Source organism: Hyperolius riggenbachi, chromosome 11 (genome assembly GCF_040937935.1).
Source record: "Hyperolius riggenbachi isolate aHypRig1 chromosome 11, aHypRig1.pri, whole genome shotgun sequence".
In the NCBI taxonomy this organism is placed as follows: domain Eukaryota; kingdom Metazoa; phylum Chordata; class Amphibia; order Anura; family Hyperoliidae; genus Hyperolius; species Hyperolius riggenbachi.
In genome coordinates, this window is record NC_090656.1 from 14,501,010 (window position 1) to 14,524,076 (window position 23,067).

General features: G+C 44.8%; 1 protein-coding gene across 7 annotated transcripts in view; it reads left to right on the forward strand.

Moving 5' to 3' along the window:
• The window catches only part of NFAT5 (nuclear factor of activated T cells 5), a 182,225-nt gene that overhangs the window by 96,289 nt on the left and 62,869 nt on the right, over positions 1 to 23,067 (forward strand). For 6 of the 7 annotated variants that reach the window (XM_068260758.1, XM_068260761.1, XM_068260757.1 and 3 more), the window contains exons 3-6: positions 2,178 to 2,709; positions 7,464 to 7,650; positions 16,717 to 16,907; positions 19,868 to 20,040. In XM_068260758.1, coding sequence (XP_068116859.1) covers positions 2,178 to 2,709; positions 7,464 to 7,650; positions 16,717 to 16,907; positions 19,868 to 20,040 — 1,083 coding nt within the window. Of the gene's footprint in view, positions 1 to 1,693; positions 1,756 to 2,177; positions 2,710 to 7,463; positions 7,651 to 16,716; positions 16,908 to 19,867; positions 20,041 to 23,067 lie in introns of those variants that run through there. The other variant, XM_068260763.1, reaches the window with a different exon arrangement.

Consider the following 23,067-nt stretch of genomic DNA (forward strand, 5'->3'; position numbering starts at 1 on the left):
CAAACCCTATCCTATCTGCTTGTTTAATCACCATAAGATTTCTTAGAATCTTTGCATTGGAACAGAAAAGCGTGGACAGAAAATTAAAATAACTTAAGAACTTGTGTCAGACCAGAGCAAAGTGGCTGCAAATCTGCTGAAACTTCATCCAACATGTATCTTATGAGATTGGAAGCATTTTATTAATGCATGACAAAAAAACACCCCCAGGTCCTATACCGTATATGATTTTCTTTTAAATGTGAATGCTTTTGAAAGTCACTGAATATTTTTGTTTCAGCTGCAAAGTTAAAAAAAATGTGCACAATCAATGTGTAAAATGGAACTGATTGACTGTTAGCCATCTAAAGGTGGCCACTAACGATCCAACTTCTAGCGAAAAATCGTTCGAGCGATCAGAAATTCTGAATTTGGAAGTGAAATATTGTAATATATCGTTCACCACACCATCAACGAACCAATCTTTGCTTCCTATCTATCACAACCAATGGAAAAATCCAAATTTTGGTTCGACGAAAATTCATTCGAACGAAAATTTTTTCACTTGTTCATAATCGATTGTGTCCACCAACAGAGATTATTTACAATCAATCCGATCAGAATTTCTGATTGCTCAAACGATTTTTCACTTAAAATTGGACCGTTAGTGGCCACCTTTAGAAATACTCTCCAACGTATTAAATAGAAAAATCCGCCAAAATAAAACAAACATTTAACTATTGTGTGAGAGTTGAATTCAATTTTCCCATGTAACAAATTTTCACATTTCTATTCCAGTTTATAGACTAAAACTGTGAATGTGACCGATTGGCTAATGCAGTGGTCCTCAAACTAAGGCCCGCGGGCCGAATGTGGCCCCCTGAGACTTTTTTACCGCCCCCCCCCACACACACACAGAAAATGTATTACTTATAGATTCGGTCAACTACATCTTTCAATGTTTGTGGTCCGCATATAGAATAGCAGTGCTGACACCACCCATCCACATGGAAGCCATAAGGCAGTAATTTTGCTGGTTTCCAATCAAATTCCAAATCAGGTGACACTGCTGTCTAATTGGACTGCAGGTTGTCACCTGGGTATGCTTCACTGTCTGGCCCACAAAGACTTCTACATCATTTTATGTACACTCCGGCCCTCCCAGCAGTCTGAAATATGTTGACCCGGCCCTCGACCCAAAACGTTTGGGGACCCCCTGGGCTAATGCATTATTTTTTTTTCCATGGCTATAAAATGTGCCACTTTAACAGTTTCAATCATATATTTATGTATCTGTATGTAAAATATAGATTTTAAATAATCGGTGAAGTTTAGCTAATGATGTTGCCTTCACTATACCATGGAAAGTAAATCAGTTCTCCAACCGTATTTATAAACTACTACTCCCTTTTATTAATTTCCTTTATGTGGTGTTGGCAAAATATATTTCCTTCTTAGTGAAAATGTATCGCACTGGTCTGAACTAGCAGAAGTCAGAATATCCATTTTATTCCTTTTTGGTAAACAAAAACAAAACAAAAACAAGAAATAGGTATATTCAATCATATTAAAATCTGTTTAGGTTCCCTACACCTTCAGTTCCATTTTGCTTACAAATGAGTTTGTTTTATACTATATTTTTCTTAATTTTATAGTCAGCTACTGGAATAATTAGCAGCTGTTATTCATTTATTTTCTCATATTTTTATTCCAGGATTTGCCTCTGAAGCAGGGAGAATCTGCATTAAAAATGACCTGTAGTTCTCTGCTTCATAGGTTAGAAACTTATTTTAATATTTTGTGGCTACAGACAGTCCCACTATATAACAAAAAAATACAAATTGGCATTGAATTTTGACTTTAGGAACATGTTTCCATGGGTATTATATTCCATTTGGCTAAAATAATGTCTAAAATTTATCAAGTCACCAATGGGCAAATGTATGCCATTTTTTTACGGTTTTGACCAAAAGGACATGACCAATTATGTAATTTGGGCTTTTCTAATGGCATGTACCTTGTTGGCATGTTACGTTCCCCAAAGATTTGGCAATCCAACTCCAGCTAAATTTGAACCTCTTTTGGGAATTAATTTAATCATAAATTGAACAAAAAATTAAGTTGCCTCAAAAACAATTGGGACTGCTGGCCATTGCCGGTGAAAATGTGTGTATTTACTTTTAAATTGTACACTGCAGATGCCTCATCTTCCTCCTCTTCCACCATGGGCGGTGCACGCAGTTCCTTTACCACCACTTCCAGTCCTTCTAATTACTCTACCTCACTCACCGATACCAAAGCTATGCAATCCTCTGCCACGGGGGTAAGTAAGCCAGGGGTAAGTGAACAGCATGTAGCCAATAAAGCAGGCCGGCAGAAGGCCGCGCCATTGAGATGGACGGTCCTAAACATTTCTCCACCTCCCGAAGACCTGCTGGATAGCAGCCAGATGTCCTGCCAAGATGAAGGGGGTGGACTGGAGTCTGAGCAGAGCTGCAGCATGTGGACGGAAGACTCCATGTCCAATTTCAGCAACATGAGTTCTCACTCTTACAACGATAACACCGAGATCCCACGTAAGTCACGCAAGCGAAACACCAAGCAAAAACCTGGGGCCAAGAGGCGAGATACCAACATGGATGTCTTTGATGCAGACAGCGCCAAAGCTCCACATTTTGTCCTTTACCAGCTTGCTTCGGAGAACAAAAGCAACTCCCAGGCCGGAAATGGGTTGGTATTTGTGTTTACTTCACACTTCTTCTATCCTATAAATACAATCTGCTTTTGGCTTCTTGCACTTCGCACTGCAGTAGTGGAGAGATTATTTTTTTTAACTATAATCAATCTGTGGTACGAAGGGCCTTAATGTTCTGGGAACTTTACTGATTTCCAATTGAGTTAGTAGCTGATTACTTTGATTTTTGCTTTTTCCAATTTTTAATTTGCCATCGATGAAGGGTTTTGGTTTAAAAAAATCAAAAATGAAATAAAATGATTACAAAATAGGCGGTTAAGTATTTGGAATTTTAAAGAGAAAAACCCTCCCAGTAGTATTTCAAGTTGGGTGTATATCGGTTTGTTCAGTCTATTATACCTGGACATAGTCTTCTTTTAGGACTTCCCTGCACGCCTGATTCAGTATTTCTTGGCTGTTCTTTAGTGCTTCATTCTTTCCACTATTTTGTATTCCAAAATACTTGGAATGCAGAGGTGCGAACCTTGAAACAATTTTGTAGCTTCTTAATGGAAGTCCTGAAGGAACTAAACCAGGAACTCTGTGGGTGTCTACAGAGATGGCGCCTCAACACTCCAGTCTCTCTACTCCTTCAGGCTTAAGGTTATAACGAGCACTGATTGTCATTTGATCATGCTTTATAAAAAGCTTATCTGAGGAGCGTGCCTGTTCATGTCACCGGGTGGGACAATATGTGAGCTGCAGATTGTGACAGTTTTTGCTATTCTGGAGGTGCAGAACTAATTAGAACAACTTTTTTTAACTGACCTATTAAACTCAAAAGCAGGGGATTTTTCTGTATCAGAGGGTACAGAAATAATGAATCAATCTGCCGGAATCCACCCAAATCTTGAATATTGCTTTTGGGGACAGTCAGTAGTAATGTGCATATAGTGGAGGCTTCCATTTTACAATCTCAATAAATATTTAGTAGACTGCTTGGATCTGTTGGGTATTCAGGTAAGGACACAGACACAAACAAGTACCCTTCCACTGGAGGTTTCTGGGATTACACAATTATCAGGATCTGGAAGGCTCACCCTAACAGATGGCCTTCACGTGGAGAATGCTAATAGCATGGACAAGGCTGGAGACAGCTCTTGTTTCAAGAAGCTAATCATAAACGGTTAAGTCCTTTATCGACTAAAGATTTAAGAAGTTTGGTGAGTGCTGAGGAGCACAAAGTGACCGAGTAGAAGTTGTCATTGAGGGCACCTGCATGAGAGACTACAGTTGTACAACTGCCGGCTAAGATTTCAGCAGCCTGGCTATGTTCCAATATGATCTAGGTCGAGGGTTGCAAACATTTGTCACTCTGTAGCAGGTCATTTCAAAGAATACTGTCCACGTTTACTAGACCGCTTATGTGCTTTTCTGCACCTCATTGGTAACTTAGTATGTCATCGCCAGTTTTTGTGTGTCCATTGCCCAAAATACAAAGACAGATCATGATTTGATTCTTTTAGTAGTCTCTCTATAATTATTTTAATGGTAATATTTGGGGAATATTATGGGATGTCCAACCTTTAGAGCACAAATGTTTGGCTTTTCCATACACTTGTTGTGATCCTGGAAATCTCGAGTGGCTGGGGATTTGTCCTGCCCATAGAAATATTCACATGCAAGAGTCCAGCTGACATAGGATTAATTTTCTTACCCTTTATCGTACATGGTGGGGGACCTGTTCATTCCTGAGGATGGGTGACATCACTGACTACATTTCATGAATCCTTGAAACGTCCATCAGAACTTACAGCAGCAGTGACACTGGTTACCATTTTTGTCTTTGACAAGTGGGTTACAAATGGAATTTTGAAGCTATTAATAGCCCCTACTAGTCTAAATGACAGTGCAAGTTTTCCTGGCAATGTCGTTGCCACTTTTGTTGTCTCTGAACCGAGCCATAATTGTTTTCAAAGCTACTAATGCTGATATAAACTCCTATTCTAGAGCCATGAGAAACTCTGGTGATCTCACAGTGTAGACCGTACATAATTAACTAGTATTATTGGATTACACCACTGTTTTGAAAGGTTGTGACAGCAAAACGATGGAAAGCAGGGATATTGTAGTACTGAGATTTAAAGGGACTCCGAGCAGTGCAGAAACTATGGAAAGATGCATATCATTTTAAAACTCTCTTTCTCCTCTTTCCAATGATATATAAACCGCCGCCCTACGCCTTTTAGTTTTCGCTATTTTCGCGATTGAAATTGCCGCGGCCGCAAATTCAGTCGCGAAAATAGAGAAAACTAAAAGGCGTAGGGCGACGATTTAGGTGTCGCCAGAAAGAGGAGAAAGAGAGCTTTAAAATGATATCCATCTTTCCATAGTTACTTGTATTACACAGGACGACACTTTCCCCAGTGTCAGCAGCTCCATTCAGCAGAATAGGAAAAAGTCGCCCTGTGTAATACAATGTAACTATGGAAAGATGGGTATCATTTTAAAGCTCTCTTTCTCCTCTTTCTGGCGACACCTAAATCATCGCCCTACGCCTTTTAGTTTTCTCTATTTTCGCGATTGAAATCGCGGCCGCGGCAATTTCAATCGCGAAAATAGCGAAAACTAAAAGGCGTAGGGAGGCGGTTTATATATCATTGGAAAGAGGAGAAAGAGAGCTTTAAAATGATATGCATCTTTCCATAGTTTCTGCACTGCTCGGAGTCCCTTTAAGACCTCTACAAATCACGCCTAGTCTGAATTAGGAGTTATGCCTTTGTTAGTGTACACACCACGTAGATGGTGCATTATACCAAACTAAAAGGTCTGCTTTTTATTTACCTTACTGAGGGACCTTTTATGTTCTGTTTAGCAGCACATTAATGTAAGTTTGTGGGACTAATTGTGCATTCTTTTCTGATGATGTGAGGTGAAATATGTTCTATTCATCAGTATTATCCATTTGCTCCGGGAACTTTGCTCCTAGCAGCAGTTAAAGAGACACTGAAGCGAAAAAGAAAAAATTATGATGAGTTGTATGTGCAGTACAGCTAAGAAATAAAACATTAGGAGCAGAGACATAAGTTTAATATTGTTTCCAGTACAGGAAAAGTTAAGAAACTCCAGTTGTTATCTATGCAAAAGAGCCATTGAGCTCCACGACTTTGAAAGGCGCAGAGAGCTCTGTCTTCTGAAGCTTATTATCTCAAGAGTCTGGCACTCTATTTTCTTTTTCTCTCCAGAGAACAGTTCAATACTTCACTGGCCTGCTCTGTAAAATGATTTAGAATGCTGTGTAGTGTGTAAACTGCAAATATTAGAGAATGATGCAATGTTATAAAAAAAAAAAACTAAATAACTGAAAATAAAAATATGAGAATATTTTCTTTGCTACTAATGTTTTGGTAATTATCGGTACTACACAACCAATTCATTATATCATAATTTTTTTTTCTCGCTTCAGTGTCTCTTTAAAAAGCAACACTTCTGATGGTTCCTGCATTGTAGTCGGTGCTGGCTTACATTCAGTACAAACAGTTGAGTTTTATCTACTATGAGAAATCCCATAAGTGGCGTCTTCTGGTGTATTTTTATAGTACTGGTCTCCCACCACCAGGAAGATGATACATTCTGTGCAATCATATGGGACCATAACTTTATGAAAGCAGGAGAGTTGGAGTCCTCCGTGGTTCAGGCTCTACTGGTTCTGTGTTGGTTTTAGTGGTCCAGTTCCTACCTGTCCTGCCTACCCAGCTGTCCTTTGGTGTGGTTGTAGCATCCTACTGGGTTCAGGGAAAACCCATGTCCTCTAGGTATAAATTGGGGCGCTAGTCTAGTTAAGGGGACCCAGCAGGAAACCTCATAGGGAAATTTCGGATAACGTGGTTGGGTGGACAGCAGCCTCTCAAGCTGCTAGGTTTCAGATAGGTTGTAAACTATGCCTTCACTATTTGGCCAATCACAATGCTTCATATCGTAGAGGGTGCTGTGATTGGAGAACTGTTCTGAGGTTCCCTGCTGAGTCCACTATACTAGACTAGCGTCTAAATTGGTAGCGCTGTGAACGTGTAAGGAAAATCATGGTCTCTGTTATTTTTGGAAGATCTGATTGGCTTATGAAATGGAAGCCTCATATATGCAATAGCAGTAGAATATTGTACCGTGTCAGGCTTCAGTAAAAGCAAGAAGTTCTGAGTCAGGATGATACCATTTATTGGATAACTTAAAAGTATATATAATAGTGACTCAAAACTTCGCGCATATACCCTATATACTCACATATAAGCCGACCTGCGTATAAGCCGAGGATCCCACTTTTACCTCAGAAACCTGGAAAAGTGATTGACTTGTGTATAAGCCCAGTAGCCAGATGTGCCCCAGTACAAGTTATCCCCCCTTCCCATAAGCAATTACCACACATGAAGACTCCTCGATCATTTCACAACTGACATGCTGCTACACGTACTGCTCCACAAGCCAGGGGACACAGGTACTCTTGACTCTACACACCGTGTTGCTGGTTATGGGGGGCACAGACACAGCAGGGAGCCAGCTGGCAAGAGCAGGATCACTAGTGCAAGATCCTAATACTCCTCTGCCAGTTACAAAACCTGCTCCACCATCCATTCTATTTCACTGACTCACATATAAGCTGGAAAATTAGGCTTATACATGAGTATATAAGGTATGCAAAAGTTAGTTAATCTGTAACCTCCATTGTGGGGTAGTAAAGCTAAAGCATCTGTGTTCACTCTGGTTTGAGATAATTTCTACAGTTATAGAACTCACTGAACCTTGTTTCCTTTAGTGCTGTGGACACTCCGAAAGGAGGAAAGAAGGGGCCTGTGTTGTGTGAGCAGTTTCCCAGCAAGAGCGAAGGAAAAGAGCTGAAGATTGTGGTGCAGCCGGAGACTCAGCATCGTGCCCGATACCTGACCGAGGGAAGCCGTGGCTCGGTGAAGGATCGTACGCAGCAGGGATTCCCAACAGTGAAGGTGAGGGAGGGAGAGTAGAAGATCGACACCTTCTGGCAGGGCACAATAATAGAGCTGTATGCAGAAACTGGGATATTCACCTCCCCAGGGAAGGTTCTTTCTGGACCCTGATCCTCCTCTTTCTTCAGCTCACTTTTGTCCCACAACTCCCACAAGCACTCTCATTGCAGTTAATGGGAGACCGTGGTAGCTTAACCACATAACGACCGCCCCCAGCCGATGGGCGGCGGCAAAGTCTGGGCCCAAACGACCGCAATACGCCCATCGGCGGGGGCGGCTGCGGGAGTGGCTATGCGGCGATCGCGTCATTCGTGACGCGATCAGCCGCCGGGGACTGGCTCCGCCCCCCGTTCGCCGTAACCCGCCGGCCGTTCGGAAGCGCCGGCGGGTTACTGGCATCCGGATCGCCGCTGCAACAGTGTATAATAGGCTTTGTAATGTATACAAAGCCTATTATACTGGCTGCCTCCTGCCCTGGTGGTCCCAGTGTCCGAGGGACCACCAGGGCAGGCTGCAGCCACCCTAGTCTGCACCAAACACACTGATTTCCCCCCCCCCTGCCCCCTGATCGCCCACAGCACCCCTCAGACCCCCCCCTGCCCACCCCCCAGACCACTGTTTGCACCCAGTCACCCTCCTAATCACCCATCAATCACTCCCTGTCACTATCTGTCAACGCTATTTTTTTTTTAAGTCCCTAATCTGCCCCCTACTCCCTCCTGATCACCCCCCCACCCCTCAGATTCTCCCCAGACCCCCCCCAGACCCCCCCCCCCCCCGTGTACTGTATGCATCTATCCCCCCTGATCACCTGTCAATCACCTGTCAATCACCTGTCAATCACCTGTCAATCACCCGTCAATCACCCCCTGTCACTGCCACCCATCAATCAGCCCCTGATCTGCCCCTTGCGGGCAATCTGATCACCCCCCCACACCAATAGATCGCCCGCAGATCCGACATCAGATCACCTCCCAAATCCATTGTTTACATCTATTCTCTCCTCTAAACACCCACTAATTACCCATCAATCACCCCCTATCACCACCTGTCACTGTTACCCATCAGATTAGACCCTAATCTGCCCCTTGCGGGCACCCAATCACCTGCCCACACGCTCAGATTGCCCTCAGACCCCCCCCTTATCAATTCGCCCGTGCAATATTTACATCTGTTCTCCCCTGTAATAACCCACTGATTACCTGTCAATCACCCATCAATCACCCCCTGTCACTGCCACCCATCAATCACCCCCTGTCACTGCCACCCATCAATCAGCCCCTAACCTGCCCCTTGCGGGCAATCTGATCACCCACCCACACCAATAGATCGCCCGCAGATCCGACATCAGATCACCTCCCAAATCCATTGTTTACATCTATTCTCTCCTCTAAACACCCACTAATTACCCATCAATCACCCCCTATCACCACCTGTCACTGTTACCCATCAGATTAGACCCTAATCTGCCCCTTGCGGGCACCCAATCACCTGCCCACACGCTCAGATTGCCCTCAGACCCCCCCCTTATCAATTCGCCCGTGCAATATTTACATCTGTTCTCCCCTGTAATAACCCACTGATTACCTGTCAATCACCCATCAATCACCCCCTGTCACTGCCACCCATCAATCACCCCCTGTCACTGCCACCCATCAATCAGCCCCTAACCTGCCCCTTGCGGGCAATCTGATCACCCACCCACACCAATAGATCGCCCGCAGATCCGACATCAGATCACCTCCCAAATCCATTGTTTACATCTATTCTCTCCTCTAAACACCCACTAATTACCCATCAATCACCCCCTATCACCACCTGTCACTGTTACCCATCAGATTAGACCCTAATCTGCCCCTTGCGGGCACCCAATCACCTGCCCACACGCTCAGATTGCCCTCAGACCCCCCCCTTATCAATTCGCCCGTGCAATATTTACATCTGTTCTCCCCTGTAATAACCCACTGATTACCTGTCAATCACCCATCAATCACCCCCTGTCACTGCCACCCATCAATCACCCCCTGTCACTGCCACCCATCAATCAGCCCCTAACCTGCCCCTTGCGGGCAATCTGATCACCCACCCACACCAATAGATCGCCCGCAGATCCGACATCAGATCACCTCCCAAATCCATTGTTTACATCTATTCTCTCCTCTAAACACCCACTAATTACCCATCAATCACCCCCTATCACCACCTGTCACTGTTACCCATCAGATTAGACCCTAATCTGCCCCTTGCGGGCACCCAATCACCCGCCCACACCTCAGAACGCCCTCAGACCCCAGCCCTGATCACCTCGCCAGTGCATTGCTTGCATCTATTTCCCCCCTCTAATCACACCTTGAGACACCCATCAATCACCTCCTGTCACCCCCTAGCACACCTACCCATCAGATCAGGCCCTAATTTGCCCCGTGTGGGCTCCTGATCACTCGGCCAAACCCTCAGATCCCCCTCAGACCCCCTTCCGATCACCTCCCCAGTGCATTGATTGCATCTATTTTCCCCTCTAACCGCCCCCTGAGACACCCATCAATCACCTCCTGTCACCCCCCTAGCACTCCTATCCATCAGATCAGGCCCAATACATCCTGTCATCTAAGAGGCCACCCTGCTTATGACCGATTCCACAAAATTTGCCCCCTCATAGACCACCTGTCATCAAAATTTGCAGATGCTTATACCCCTGAACAGTCATTTTGAGAAATTTGGTTTCCAGACTACTCACAGTTTTGGGCCCGTAAAATGCCAGGGCAGTATAGGAACCCCACAAGTGACCCCATTTTAGAAAGAAGACACCCCAAGGTATTCTGTTAGGTGTATGATGAGTTCATAGAATATTTTATTTTTTGTCAAAAGTTAGCGGAAATTGGATTGTTATTGTTTTTTTCACAAAGTGTCATTTTTCACTAACTTGTGAGAAAAAATAAAATCTTCTATGAACTCACCATACCCCTAACGGAATACCTTGGGGTGTCTTCTTTCTAAAATGGGGTCACTTGTGGGGTTCCTATACTGCCCTGGCATTTTAGGGGCCCTAAACCGTGAGGAGTAGTCTAGAAAACAAATGCCTCAAAATGACCTGTGAATAGGACGTTGGGCCCCTTAGCGCACCTAGGCTGCAAAAAAGTGTCACACATGTGGTATCGCCATACTCAGGAGAAGTAGTATAATGTGTTTTGTGGTGTATTTTTACACATACCCATGCTGGGTGGGAGAAATCTCTCTGTAAATGGACAATTGTGTGTAAAAAAAATCAAAAATGTGTCATTTACAGAGATATTTCTCCCACCCAGCATGGTTATATGTAAAAATACACCACAAAACACATTATACTACTTCTTCTGAGTACGGCGATACCACATGTGTGACACTTTTTTGCAGCCTAACTGTGCTAAGGGGCCCAAAGTCCAATGAGTACCTTTAGGATTTCACAGGTCATTTTGAGACATTTGGGTTCAAGACTACTCCTCACGGTTTAGGGCCCCTAAAATGCCAGGGCAGTATAGGAACCCCACAAGTGACCCCATTTTAGAAAGAAGACACCCCAAGGTATTCTTTTAGGTGTATGATGAGTTCATAGAAGATTTTATTTTTTGTCACAAGTTAGCGGAAATTGATATGTATTGTTTTTTTTTTCACAAAGTGTCATTTTCCGCTAACTTGTGACAAAAAAAAAATCTTCTATGAACTCACCATACTCCTAACAGAATACCTTGGGGTGTCTTCTTTCTAAAATGGGGTCACTTGTGGGGTTCCTATACTGCCCTGGCATTTTAGGGGCCCTAAACCGTGAGGAGTAGTCTAGAATCCAAATGCCTCAAAATGACCTGTGAATAGGACGTTAGGCCCCTTAGCGCACCTAGGTTGCAAAAAAGTGTCACACATGTGGTATCGCCGTACTCAGAAGAAGTAGTATAATGTGTTTTGGGGTGTATTTTTATACATACCCATGCTGGGTGGGAGAAATCTCTCTGTAAATGGACAATTGTGTGTAAAGAAAATCAAATAATTGTCATTTACAGAGATATTTCTCCCACCCAGCATGGGTATGTGTAAAAATACACCCCAAAACACATTATACTACTTCTCCTGAGTACGGCGGTACCACATGTGTGGCACTTTTTTGCACCCTAAGTGCGCTAAGGGGCCCAAAGTCCAATGAGTACCTTTAGGATTTCACAGGTCATTTTGCCACATTTGGTTTCAAGACTACTCCTCACGGTTTAGGGCCCCTAAAATGCCAGGGCAGTATAGGAACCCCACAAATGACTCCATTTTAGAAAGAAGACACCCCAAGGTATTCCGTTAGGAGAATGGCGAGTTCATAGAAGATTTTATTTTTTGTCACAAGTTAGCGGAAAATGACACTTTGTGAAAAAAAACAATTACAATCAATTTCCGCTAACTTGTGACAAAAAAAAAAAATCTTCTATGAACTCACCATACATCTAACGGAATACCTTGGGGTGTCTTCTTTCTAAAATGGGGTAATTTGTGGGGTTCCTATACTGTCCTGGCATTTTAGGGGCCCTAAACCGTGAGGAGTAGTCTTGAAACGAAATTTCTCAAAATGACCTGTGAAATCCTAAAGGTACTCATTGGACTTTGGGCCCCTTAGCGCAGTTAGGGTGCAAAAAAGTGCCACACATGTGGTATCGCCGTACTCAGGAGAAGTAGTATAATGTGTTTTGGGGTGTATTTTTCCACATACCCATGCTGAGTGGGAGAAATATCTCTATAAATAGACAATTGTGTGTAAAAAAAATAAAAAAATTGTCATTTACGGAGATATTTCTCCCACCCAGCATGTGTATGTGTAAAAATACACCCCAAAACACATTATACTACTTTTCCTGAGTACGGCAATACCACATGTGTGGCACTTTTTTGCGGCCTAACTGCGCTAAGGGGCCCAAAGTCCAATGAGCATCTTTAGGCTTTACAGGGGTGCTTACAATTAGGCACCCCCCAAATGCCAGGACAGTAAACACACCCCACAAATGACCCCATTCTGGAAAGTAGACACTTCAAGGTATTCAGAGAGGAGCATAGTGAGTCCGTGGCAGATTTCATTTTTTTTTGTCGCAAGTTAGAAGAAATGGAAACTTTTTTTTTTTTTTTTTTTTTTGTCACAAACTGTCATTTTCCGCTAACTTGTGACAAAAAATAAAATCTTCTATGAACTCACCATGCCTCTCACTGAATACTTTGGGATGTCTTCTTTCCAAAATGGGGTCATTTGGGGGGTATTTGTACTATCCTGGAATTTTAGCCCCTCATGAAACCTGACAGGTGCGCAGAAAAGTCAGAGATGCTTGAAAATGGGAAAATTCACTTTTGGCACCATAGTTTGTAAACGCTATAACTTTTACCCAATCCAATAAATATACACTGAATGTTTTTTTTTTTATCAAAGACATGTAGCAGAATAACTTTCGCGCTCAAATGTATAGGAAATTTTACTTTATTTGAAAAATGTCAGCACAGAAAGTTAAAAAAGTCATTTTTTTGACAAAATTCATGTCTTTTTTGATGAATATAATAAAAAGTAAAACTCGCAGCAGCAATCAAATAGCATCAAAAGAAAGCTGTATTAGTGACAAGAAAAGGAGGTAAAATTCATTTAGGTGGTAGGTTTTATGACCGAGCAATAAACCGTGAAAGCTGCAGTGGTCTGAATGGAGAAAAAGGCTCTGGTCCTTAAGGGGCGAAAAGACTGTGGTCCCGAAGTGGTTAAGAGGTGGATTTCAGTGTTGGTGAGGAACAGATGAATCAGACATAGCACCAGGGCTGTAGAGTCTGTACAAAAATGTTCCGACTCCTCAGTTTAGGATTCCACCAACTCCAACTCCTCTGATATGCATATTACAATCTTGTTGATTAAAAGTATATAACATGAAAGGCATTTCATCACCGCCACAGCTTAGTCATTTTAAAGCTATAATAAGATGGCATCTGCTTTTTGGAACAAAAATCTCCTGGCTAGGAAGCTGACACTTTACCCAGTCATTGCCAACGTGATTGCCCCAGTATGTTGTCTGTATAATGAGATTCACCGGAGCCCAAAATCTGCTGGGTGCCGGCGTGTAGCCCTGCCACCTGGCAGAAAAAAGGCCTCTAACTTTACTATATCTGATATAGAAAAGGCCAGGGCTGTTTTCTGCAAGTAGGCAGATCTATGCACCGGAAACCAGCTGATACGGGGTTCCAGTGAATCCTATTGAACAGACATATGGGGCTCTATTCACAAAACTTTTCATAAATGCCTTATTTATCACCTAATTGATAAAAATAACCTTTAAGCACATTTACAAGCAAAATAATCACTCAAAGTAAGTTGTTTTTGATTAAGTTCATTTCAATATTACTCTTACCTTAATCCTGTATAATAAAACTGCTGCGTCCTCTCTCCCTGTGTCTGTGCGTTTGGCGTACTGCGCATGCATGGCACACGGGCAGACTTGGGACAGCAGAGATCGGGAGGGGGGGGGGGGGATTGTGTGTGCGAGGCGGCCATTGAGGGAGAGATGCGGTGCGAGGGGGCACGACCGTTTTTAAACAGGCGGGCTTTCATCTAATTATATTTTTTCACTTTGGAACTTGAAATGTAACAAAGATAAGGTGAAACCGGGAAAACAGTTGGAAAAGCTTTGTAAATCATGCTCAATGTGTTGGAACACTAAAGGTGGCCATACACTGGCCCGATTTGCGGCAGTTTCGACAGCAGATTCGATCACTGGGATCGAATCTGCTGCCAATCGTTCGCGCAACACGCACCCGCCGATCCGATTTCCTCCCGAAATCGGATCGGTCCGTCGATCGCGCCGTGCGGGAAATTACCCTCGATCGCCCGCGGGTAGGGAGCGCGTCGCTAGCGGCGGCCGATCCGATCAGGTATACATTACCTGAGGCTGGCTCCCGGGCATCCCGTCCGTCACTGCTCCTGTCATGGCGCCTCCGGCATCCTCGCATAACTTCCGCTGTCATGCCAGTGACAGCGGAAGTACAACTAGAGGGCGCTCTATTTGAACTTCCGCTGTCACTGGTGTGATAGCTTAAGTTCTATGCGGATGCCGGAGCCGGAGGTGCCACATGACGGGGACATCACGCCCGGGAGCCAGCCTCAGGTAATGTATACCGGCGGGGGGAGCGGCGGTAGCACCACCACAACAGATTGTGATCGGTTTCAGGCTGAAATCGATTCACAATCTGTTTGCAGGAAAGGCAGCCATACGATCCCTCTCTGATCAGATTCGATCAGATAGGGATCTGTCAGCTGGTCGATCTGATGGCACATCGACCAGTGTATGGCTGCCTTAACTCTTAAAGGGTACCTAAGATGAACAATATCCCAGGTTTTATACGTACCTGGGGCTTCCTCCAGCCTCCTTGAAATCGCTTGGTCCCTCGCCGTCTCCCCGGGCTGCTCCTTCCCCCAGGACGACGCAGTACTGTGGCCGAGTTGCGCTTCATCTAGTCACGCTCCCTACTGCGCAGGCGCAGAATGTTGCCAGCCACGGGAATTAAATTTAACCTCTGCCTGGTTAAAATATACTACTATGCCTGATCTCGCTTTCAAAATTAATGACTCATTTGCTCAGATATTGTGCAGTAAATAATCAAACAACGGGTTAGAAGAATGAACCACAATGATTCTTGTATGTTTCAAACGGCCGCCATGACGGATCACTTTATAGTCAGCTGTGTTTAGAGCTATGAACAATTATAAAACTATATGCCCTCGAAGTCTACGGCACCTTGCCTAGATCTACCATTGTTTAACGATCTTATGGTTTAGCATATCGATCGTAGACTTTTAAAAACTTTTGCATCACTTCACGTGAGTATATTGAAAGATAGATGGTGAAACGATTATAGTGTGTATGTAGCTTAAAGGACAACCAAGGTGACGTGACATGATGAGATAGACATGTGTATGTACAGTGCCTAGCATGCAAATAACTATGCTGTGTTCCTTTTTTTCTTTCTCTGCCTGAAATAGTTAAATATCAGGTATGTAAGTGGCAGCTCCTGTCAGGACTGGGTCAGATCAAAGTGTGATCCTCACTGATAAGAAATTACTAACTAAACTAAAAAACGCTTTCCTAGCAGAAAATGGCTTCTGGGAGCAGGAATGAGATAAAAATTATAATAGTTCAAAGGTTTTAGCTATTGAATACTTCAATGACTGTGTCATTGAGCAAAAATAATAAATCTGTAATAACTTAAAAAGTAGATTTAAACATAAAATAAAACTGTGAAATATCTTAAAAAGTCATTTTTAGGAAGAAGATAGAAACAATTGTTTGTTTCATTCGTTTATTTGCACCTCGGGTGTCTTTTAATGTTACGCTCTCTGATCTATATCAGCTATACATATTGGACTTGCAGAGGTCAGTAGATTGCTGGCAGGTTTTATCCGAGCGATCCCTAATGCCAGAAACGATTGAGCTGTGCTTGGCCACCTTAAAAGACAACCGAGGTGAAAATAAACTGATAAGATACACAATTATATCTATCCTCCTTCTCCTAGAAATGGCTTTTTTAGATATCCCACAGTTGTATTTTATATTTAAATCGACTTTTTAAGTTTTTTTACTGTTTCATTGTTTCTGCTCAATGACACATTCATTGAAGTATGCCAGAGCTAAAATCAATGAACCCTTTTTATCTCTTTCCTGCTCTGAGAAGCCATGTTCTGCTAGGAAAGTGCTTTGTGACTGTAATTTCTTATCACCGAGGGTTACACTGTATTCTGATCCAGTCTTGACGCAGACAGGAAGTGTCACTTACATACCTGATTTTTAAACATTTCAGGCAGAGTAAGAAAACAAGGAACACAGCCTAGTTATTTGTGTGCTTGGCACAGTACATACACATGTCTATCTCATTATGTCACATGTCACCTCGGGTATCCTTTAAGTGTTAGATTCCCTCTGAGTTTTGTTTTGTAACTTCACACGAGCGTTCCAGGCGTCTTCTCCGCCTGCACAGTGCTCCTCACACGCTCATTAGCAAGGGATGCTGATGTCAGACTCTGTTCCTCTCTTCCAGCTGGAAGGTCATAACGAGCCTGTGGTGCTTCAAGTCTTCGTAGGCAATGATTCTGGTCGAGTGAAGCCGCACGGATTCTACCAGGCCTGCAGAGTGACCGGGAGGAACACGACTCCCTGCAAAGAAGTGGACATAGAGGGCACCACCGTCATAGAGGTCATGCTGGATCCCAGCAACATGATGACATTAGCGTAAGTACCAGCATCTCTCCACCCTGGGAAGAAGGGCTGCCGTATGTCACCAAGCCATGTGCTCGGCCTGCTTGCATTGCCTCTTATCAGACACTGTTATCTATAATGTAGAAATACCGCATTCTGTCACCACTGAACTGTAGAAGGAATGTGGACCTTCCTGTAACCTCGCCTGCAACAAAAAAACCTTACAGTCACCGCAGCGCTCTCCTTCCTCCTTCTCCTGCGGTGGTGTTTTTCCTATTAGCTGTAAAATCTTCATTCACGTGAGCAAGTCTTTACGGTAAATATTCATAGTGTACACAGGAGCTGCTTAATGGACTCCTGACCTGAGCAAGGCTAGCTAAGGTAAGCACAGATGTATGTTCATGCTGAATCCACATACCACTGTGCGTTGTCCATTACTCTTCTCATTCTCCCTGATTCCTTTAATCACTCCTTGATAAATGTAACTTTTGGCTAAAGTAAAAATAGAAGACAGGAAGAGGCAGGCTTGCAGCAATGTTCCTTCCTTTCACCCTCCTATTCCCTCCCCTTAAAGTGTAATTGTCGGGCATAAAATAAAAAAATCAATTCTTTATTTTTATCTGGTAAACAAGTAATAAGGATGCTAACCAGGCAATCCGAAAGTTAAAATCACTATTACTTTTCTTGTTGATAAATGATCATTCCCCAGTTTACCTGACTCTTATTTGGTGCATTGCCACACAAAGGAAGTTGCAGGGCATGCTGTTTTTTTTTTTTTTTTTTTTTGCTTCTTTACTTTCTTCTGACTTAAAGGGAACCCAAACTGAGAAGGATATGAATTTTTCCTTTTAAAAAATACCAGTTGTCTCACTGTCCTGCTGATCCTGTGTCTTTAATACTTTTAGCCACAGCCCCTGAACAAGCATGCAGATCAGGTGCTCTGACTGAAGTCAGACTGGATTAGCTGCATGCTTGTTGCAGGTGTGCGATTCAGCCACTACTGCAGCCAAAGCGATTAGCAAAACTGACAAGCAACTGTTGTTGTTTAATAGGAAACATCCATATGCCTCTCAGTTTAGGTTCCCTTTAACTAATGCAGCCCGATTGGCTGAAGCCTCTCTAACCCCCCTCCCCCCCACCCGGTTTCCACTGCCACACCTCTTTTCCTCTCCGATTGGCCATTATTTCCCGTGCTGAGACAATGCACTTTCTATTGCAGAGCTGGGTGGGAGTGCCTGAAGACTGGGAGGAGGGCGGGCAATGCATACACAATCAGGCAGAGGAGAGTAAGGGAGGAAATGACATCAGGATTGGCTTCAAGATATAGACAGTTAAAATGGAGAATCCCAAGAAAGATTTTCTCTTTTTTTACTATCGAAAAATCGCTAAAATAAAACCGTGGACAGTGCAATACATATATTATGTAAGTAGAGCAAGTATTTATCTACTTATGTATGTGTTGTTTTTTTCTGAGATAGTATAGCTGACAGCTCCTCTTTTAAGGGAGCAAATGGGTCAGATAAGAGGAGAAAATGGGAGGGGACATTGCAGCAAGCCTGCCTCTTCCTGTTTGAAAATGTGAATTAGCCAAAAGTCAGTTTTTTAAGGGAGTATTTGCAGGGACCGGTGGGAACGAGGAAAGGATCGGACAATGCAGAGAGGTATAGGGACACCGCATGAACATACCTCTGTGCTTACCTTGGGTAGCTTTGCTGAGGTGAGGTGCCCTTTAACCTCCTAGCAGTATTGACGGTTATACACGTCAATACAAAACATGCTGTGAACAGTATTGACTTACATACACGTCACTACTCTCCTGCACTGTATACTAGACCCTTGCTTGACACATTTCGGCACGTTACAGGGAAAAAAAGGTTATGAAATTAATTAGATCACGCTTTGCACAGAAATCCTGGGGAAATTCAACGCCAGGGAGGTTAAAGGGGCCTAGTACCTTTAAAATGTTCCCTGGAAAATTTAATGGTAGGATAGTCTATGTTGTTTCTCAGATTCTAGATGCTTCAGCGCCAACACCAACCGTTGATGTTCTGAGTGAACGCTTCCTTCCTTCTTATCAACCATCTATCGATTTCTCGTTCTAAACAATTTCTTGACATGTGAATGAATACAGTACATATAAACTGGTGATTCCAGCTTGCTGGGCAAGGTCCAAGCACTTTATTGTCATTGGGTAACTCTTCAGGACAGTCCGCAAGGTGCATATTGGTGCATATAGGGAGCATAGTGATGTAACTAAGGAAGAAACTGAGGAGTCACTCAAGTATGACAAAAATGTCAGATATTTAAAAATGTTGAACATCCTCTCATTACTCCACTGAAAAATAATGGTTTACTAAAATGAACCATGTGGAAAAACAAGAGATTATTCTCACAAGCCTTGATAAGCTAGAAAAAGGTGTTCCACCGTGGTGAGAGTGGGGCAGTTATAAAGATTCAGACACACAGGAGGAGAGGTTCCTTACTGTGGGTTAGCCCCCCCACCCCCACCCTTCCAGCTATTTGATGATCAACCACCCCAGGACAGTCGGCCTCCTCTGTGGTCCTAAGGCGGTAAATGAGGGCAAATTCCCAGTGGGGTCACATAAAACAGGAACAGCCATTCCTCCACTCTACCCAAATCTAAGGGGAAAAAAATGTTGGCAGTTAAGAATAAGGCTTCATCTAGGATGAGAAGAACGTTTTTAATTTCGTGTTCTTTTTTCCCGCCATTTGGTTTGGTTGACATTTCAGTCATTGGTTGACTTCTTTGTTTATGAAACCATACACCATTTTCAGTGATGTTCCGTTTCACCTGAAGGGTTTCAGGGGATGAGAAAGGCCTTCATGCCTTTGGGGTCAGGTATGAACTGGTTTTCCTACCAGCAGAATATGGGGAAGCAAGCTCAGAAAACCTGTAACTTGTCAGGTGAAGAGTTATAACTAATAGTCTAAAGACTTAACGACCCGGCCTTCTGCTTTGACCCTGTCTACAGTGTGGATTGCGTTGGTATTCTGAAGTTGCGGAACGCCGATGTTGAAGCTCGGATCGGCATTGCTGGCTCCAAGAAGAAGAGCACGCGAGCCAGGCTGGTTTTTCGAGTCAACATCCCTCGAAAAGATGGCTCCAACCTCATCCTGCAAACCCCTTCATCTCCAATTCTCTGCAGTACGTAACCATGGCTTTCATGCCACATGACCTCTTGTATCATGACACGTTTCACATGCGGAACTGTGGCAGCTCAGCAGACAACTTATACCATACCACATACCTGGAGGCAGCCACTCTGCCGCCCTTAGGCGGTGATCTTGTGTCACTACAAGTCAGCAGGTTCGGCTGAATGATAAAAATGTGATAAAGAAGTGTGCAAAGTAGGTGAACGTCCTTGTCTAATTTTGTGCTTGAGGATAGTTGAGTTTAAGTGAAGTGTTCCATTTTGCTGAGAGCATGTGTGGATCCATACTGGAGCGACTATGATCTGCACAGTGATAAATTGAGGTATAGAGGAGTGGGGGAAGCAGATAGAAGGGGGTGATGACAAATAGAGGAGCGAAAGATCACAAATAGCTGGTGGTGAAGGTTTGAAGTGCAGTGGGGGCAGCTAGAGGTGCGAAGTAGGTGGATAGCAGTTCGGGAGGCAGTTATTGGTGTGAAAGAGATGGAGAAAGGTTTGTTAGGCAGATAGAGGTGCAAATTAAACGGAGAGAGGTTTGGGAAGGTAGATAGAGGTGTGTAGAGGTTTGGGAGGGGGATTGAGGTGCAGGAAAAGTGGATAGAGTTGTGTAGAGGTTTGGGAGAGGGACTGAGCTGCAGGGGAACTGGATTGATGTCTAAGTAAGGCAGATATAGGGGTGAAGGAGGGTAAATAAAGATGCAAGGCAGGTGAATAGATGGGTGGAGTGTGGAAGCTAGAAGCTAGCAAGGGGTGTAGACAGAAACTGGAAGGAGATGGAGAGAGGTTTGGGAAGGTGGATAGAGATATATAGAGGTTTGGGAGAGGGATTGAGGTGCAGGGAAAGTGGATGGAGGGGTGAGGAAGACTGATAGACTGGTCCAAGAGGGAGGTGAATAGAGATGCAAGGCAGGTGAATAGATGGGTGGAAGATGGAAGCTACAATAGATGCAGGGGTTGCAGATAGAAATGTGAAGGAGATGGAGAGAGGCTTGGGTGGGGGGTTGAGGTGCAGAAGAAGGTGAGTGGAGATGTGAGGGATCTGTACACAGGTATGAAAGGGAGATTGACATGCAGGGAAAGTGGAGGAAGGTGTGTAGAGGTTTGGGAGGGGGATTGATCTGCAGGGAAAGTGGACAGAGGTGTGTAGAAGTTTGGGAGGGGGATTGAGATGCAGGAGAAGTGGATTGAGGTATGAGGGAAGAGTTTAGAGGTTTGGGAGGGGGATTGATCTGCAGGGAAAGTGGACAGAGGCGTGTAGAGGTTTGGGAGGGGGATTGAGATGCAGGAAAAGTGGACAGAGGCGTGTAGAAGTTTGGGAGGGGGATTGAGCTGCAGTGGAAGGTGGGTAGAAGTGTGAGCAACACAGATAAAGGGGTGGTCAGAAGCATAAAATTGACTTCTGCCATATTGCATTCTGTACATACAGATACTGAAAAATGCTTCCCTGAGTTTGAATTTATAATATATAGCATATAGATGCGAACATCAGTCCTCAAGCTTCTGCAGTAGTGATACTGCACTAGCAGTCACCGCTGCTTGCTGCTCTCCGGGCTCCGGAAGCCCTACAGGCAGAGGGAGGTGAGTCCTATATGCAGCTAAAGGGAAGCCCTACAGGCAGAGGGAGGTGAGCCCTATATGCAGCTAAAGGGAAGCCCTACAGGCAGAGGGAGTTGAGCCCTATATGCAGCTAAAGGGAGCCCTACAGGCAGTGGGAGGAAAGCCCTACAGGCAGTGGGAGGGAAGCCCTACAGTCAGAGGGAGGGAAGCCCTACAGTCAGAGGGAGAGAAGCCCTACAGTCAGAGGGAGAGAAGCCCTACAGTCAGAGGGAGGGAAGCCCTACAGTCAGAGGGAGGGAAGCCCTACAGTCAGAGGGAGGGAAGCCCTACAGTCAGAGGGAGGGAAGCCCTACAGTCAGAGGGAGGGAAGCCCTACAGTCAGAGGGAGGGAAGCCCTACAGTCAGAGGGAGGGAAGCCCTACAGTCAGAGGGACGGAAGCCCTACAGTCAGAGGGAGGGAAGCCCTACAGGCAGAGGGAGGTAGGACCATACAGGCAGAGGGGTGGAAGCCCTACAGGCAGAGGGAGGTAGGACCAAACAGGCAGAGGGAGGTAGGACCAAACAGGCAGAGGGAGGTAGGACCAAACAGGCAGAGGGAGGTAGGACCAAACAGGCAGAGGGAGGTAGGACCAAACAGGCAGAGGGAGGTAGGGCCAAACAGGCAGAGGGAGGTAGGGCCAAACAGGCAGAGGGAGGTAGGGCCATACAGGCAGAGGGAGGTAGGGCCATACAGGCAGAGGGAGGTAGGGCCATACAGGCAGAGGGAGGTAGGGCCATACAGGCAGAGGGAGGTAGGGCCATACAGGCAGAGGGAGGTAGGGCCATACAGGCAGAGGGAGGTAGGGCCATACAGGCAGAGGGAGGTCGGGCCATACAGGCAGAGGGAGGTCGGGCCATACAGGCAGAGGGAGGTCGGGCCATACAGGCAGAGGGAGGTCGGGCCATACAGGCAGAGGGAGGTCGGGCCATACAGGCAGAGGGAGGTAGGGCCATACAGGCAGAGGGAGGTAGGGCCATACAGGCAGAGGGAGGTAGGGCCATACAGGCAGAGGGAGGTAGGGCCATACAGGCAGAGGGAGGTAGGGCCATACAGGCAGAGGGAGGTAGGGCCATACAGGCAGAGGGAGGTAGGGCCATACAGGCAGAGGGAGGTAGGGCCATACAGGCAGAGGGAGGTAGGGCCATACAGGCAGAGGGAGGTAGGGCCATACAGGCAGAGGGAGGTAGGGCCATACAGGCAGAGGGAGGTAGGGCCATACAGGCAGAGGGAGGTAGGGCCATACAGGCAGAGGGAGGTAGGGCCATACAGGCAGAGGGAGGTAGAGCCATACAGGCAGAGGGAGGTAGGGCCATACAGGCAGAGGGAGGTAGGGCCATACAGGCAGAGGAAGGTAGGGCCATACAGGCAGAGGCAGGGAAGCCCTACAGGCAGAGGGAGGTAGGGCCATACAGGCAGAGGGAGG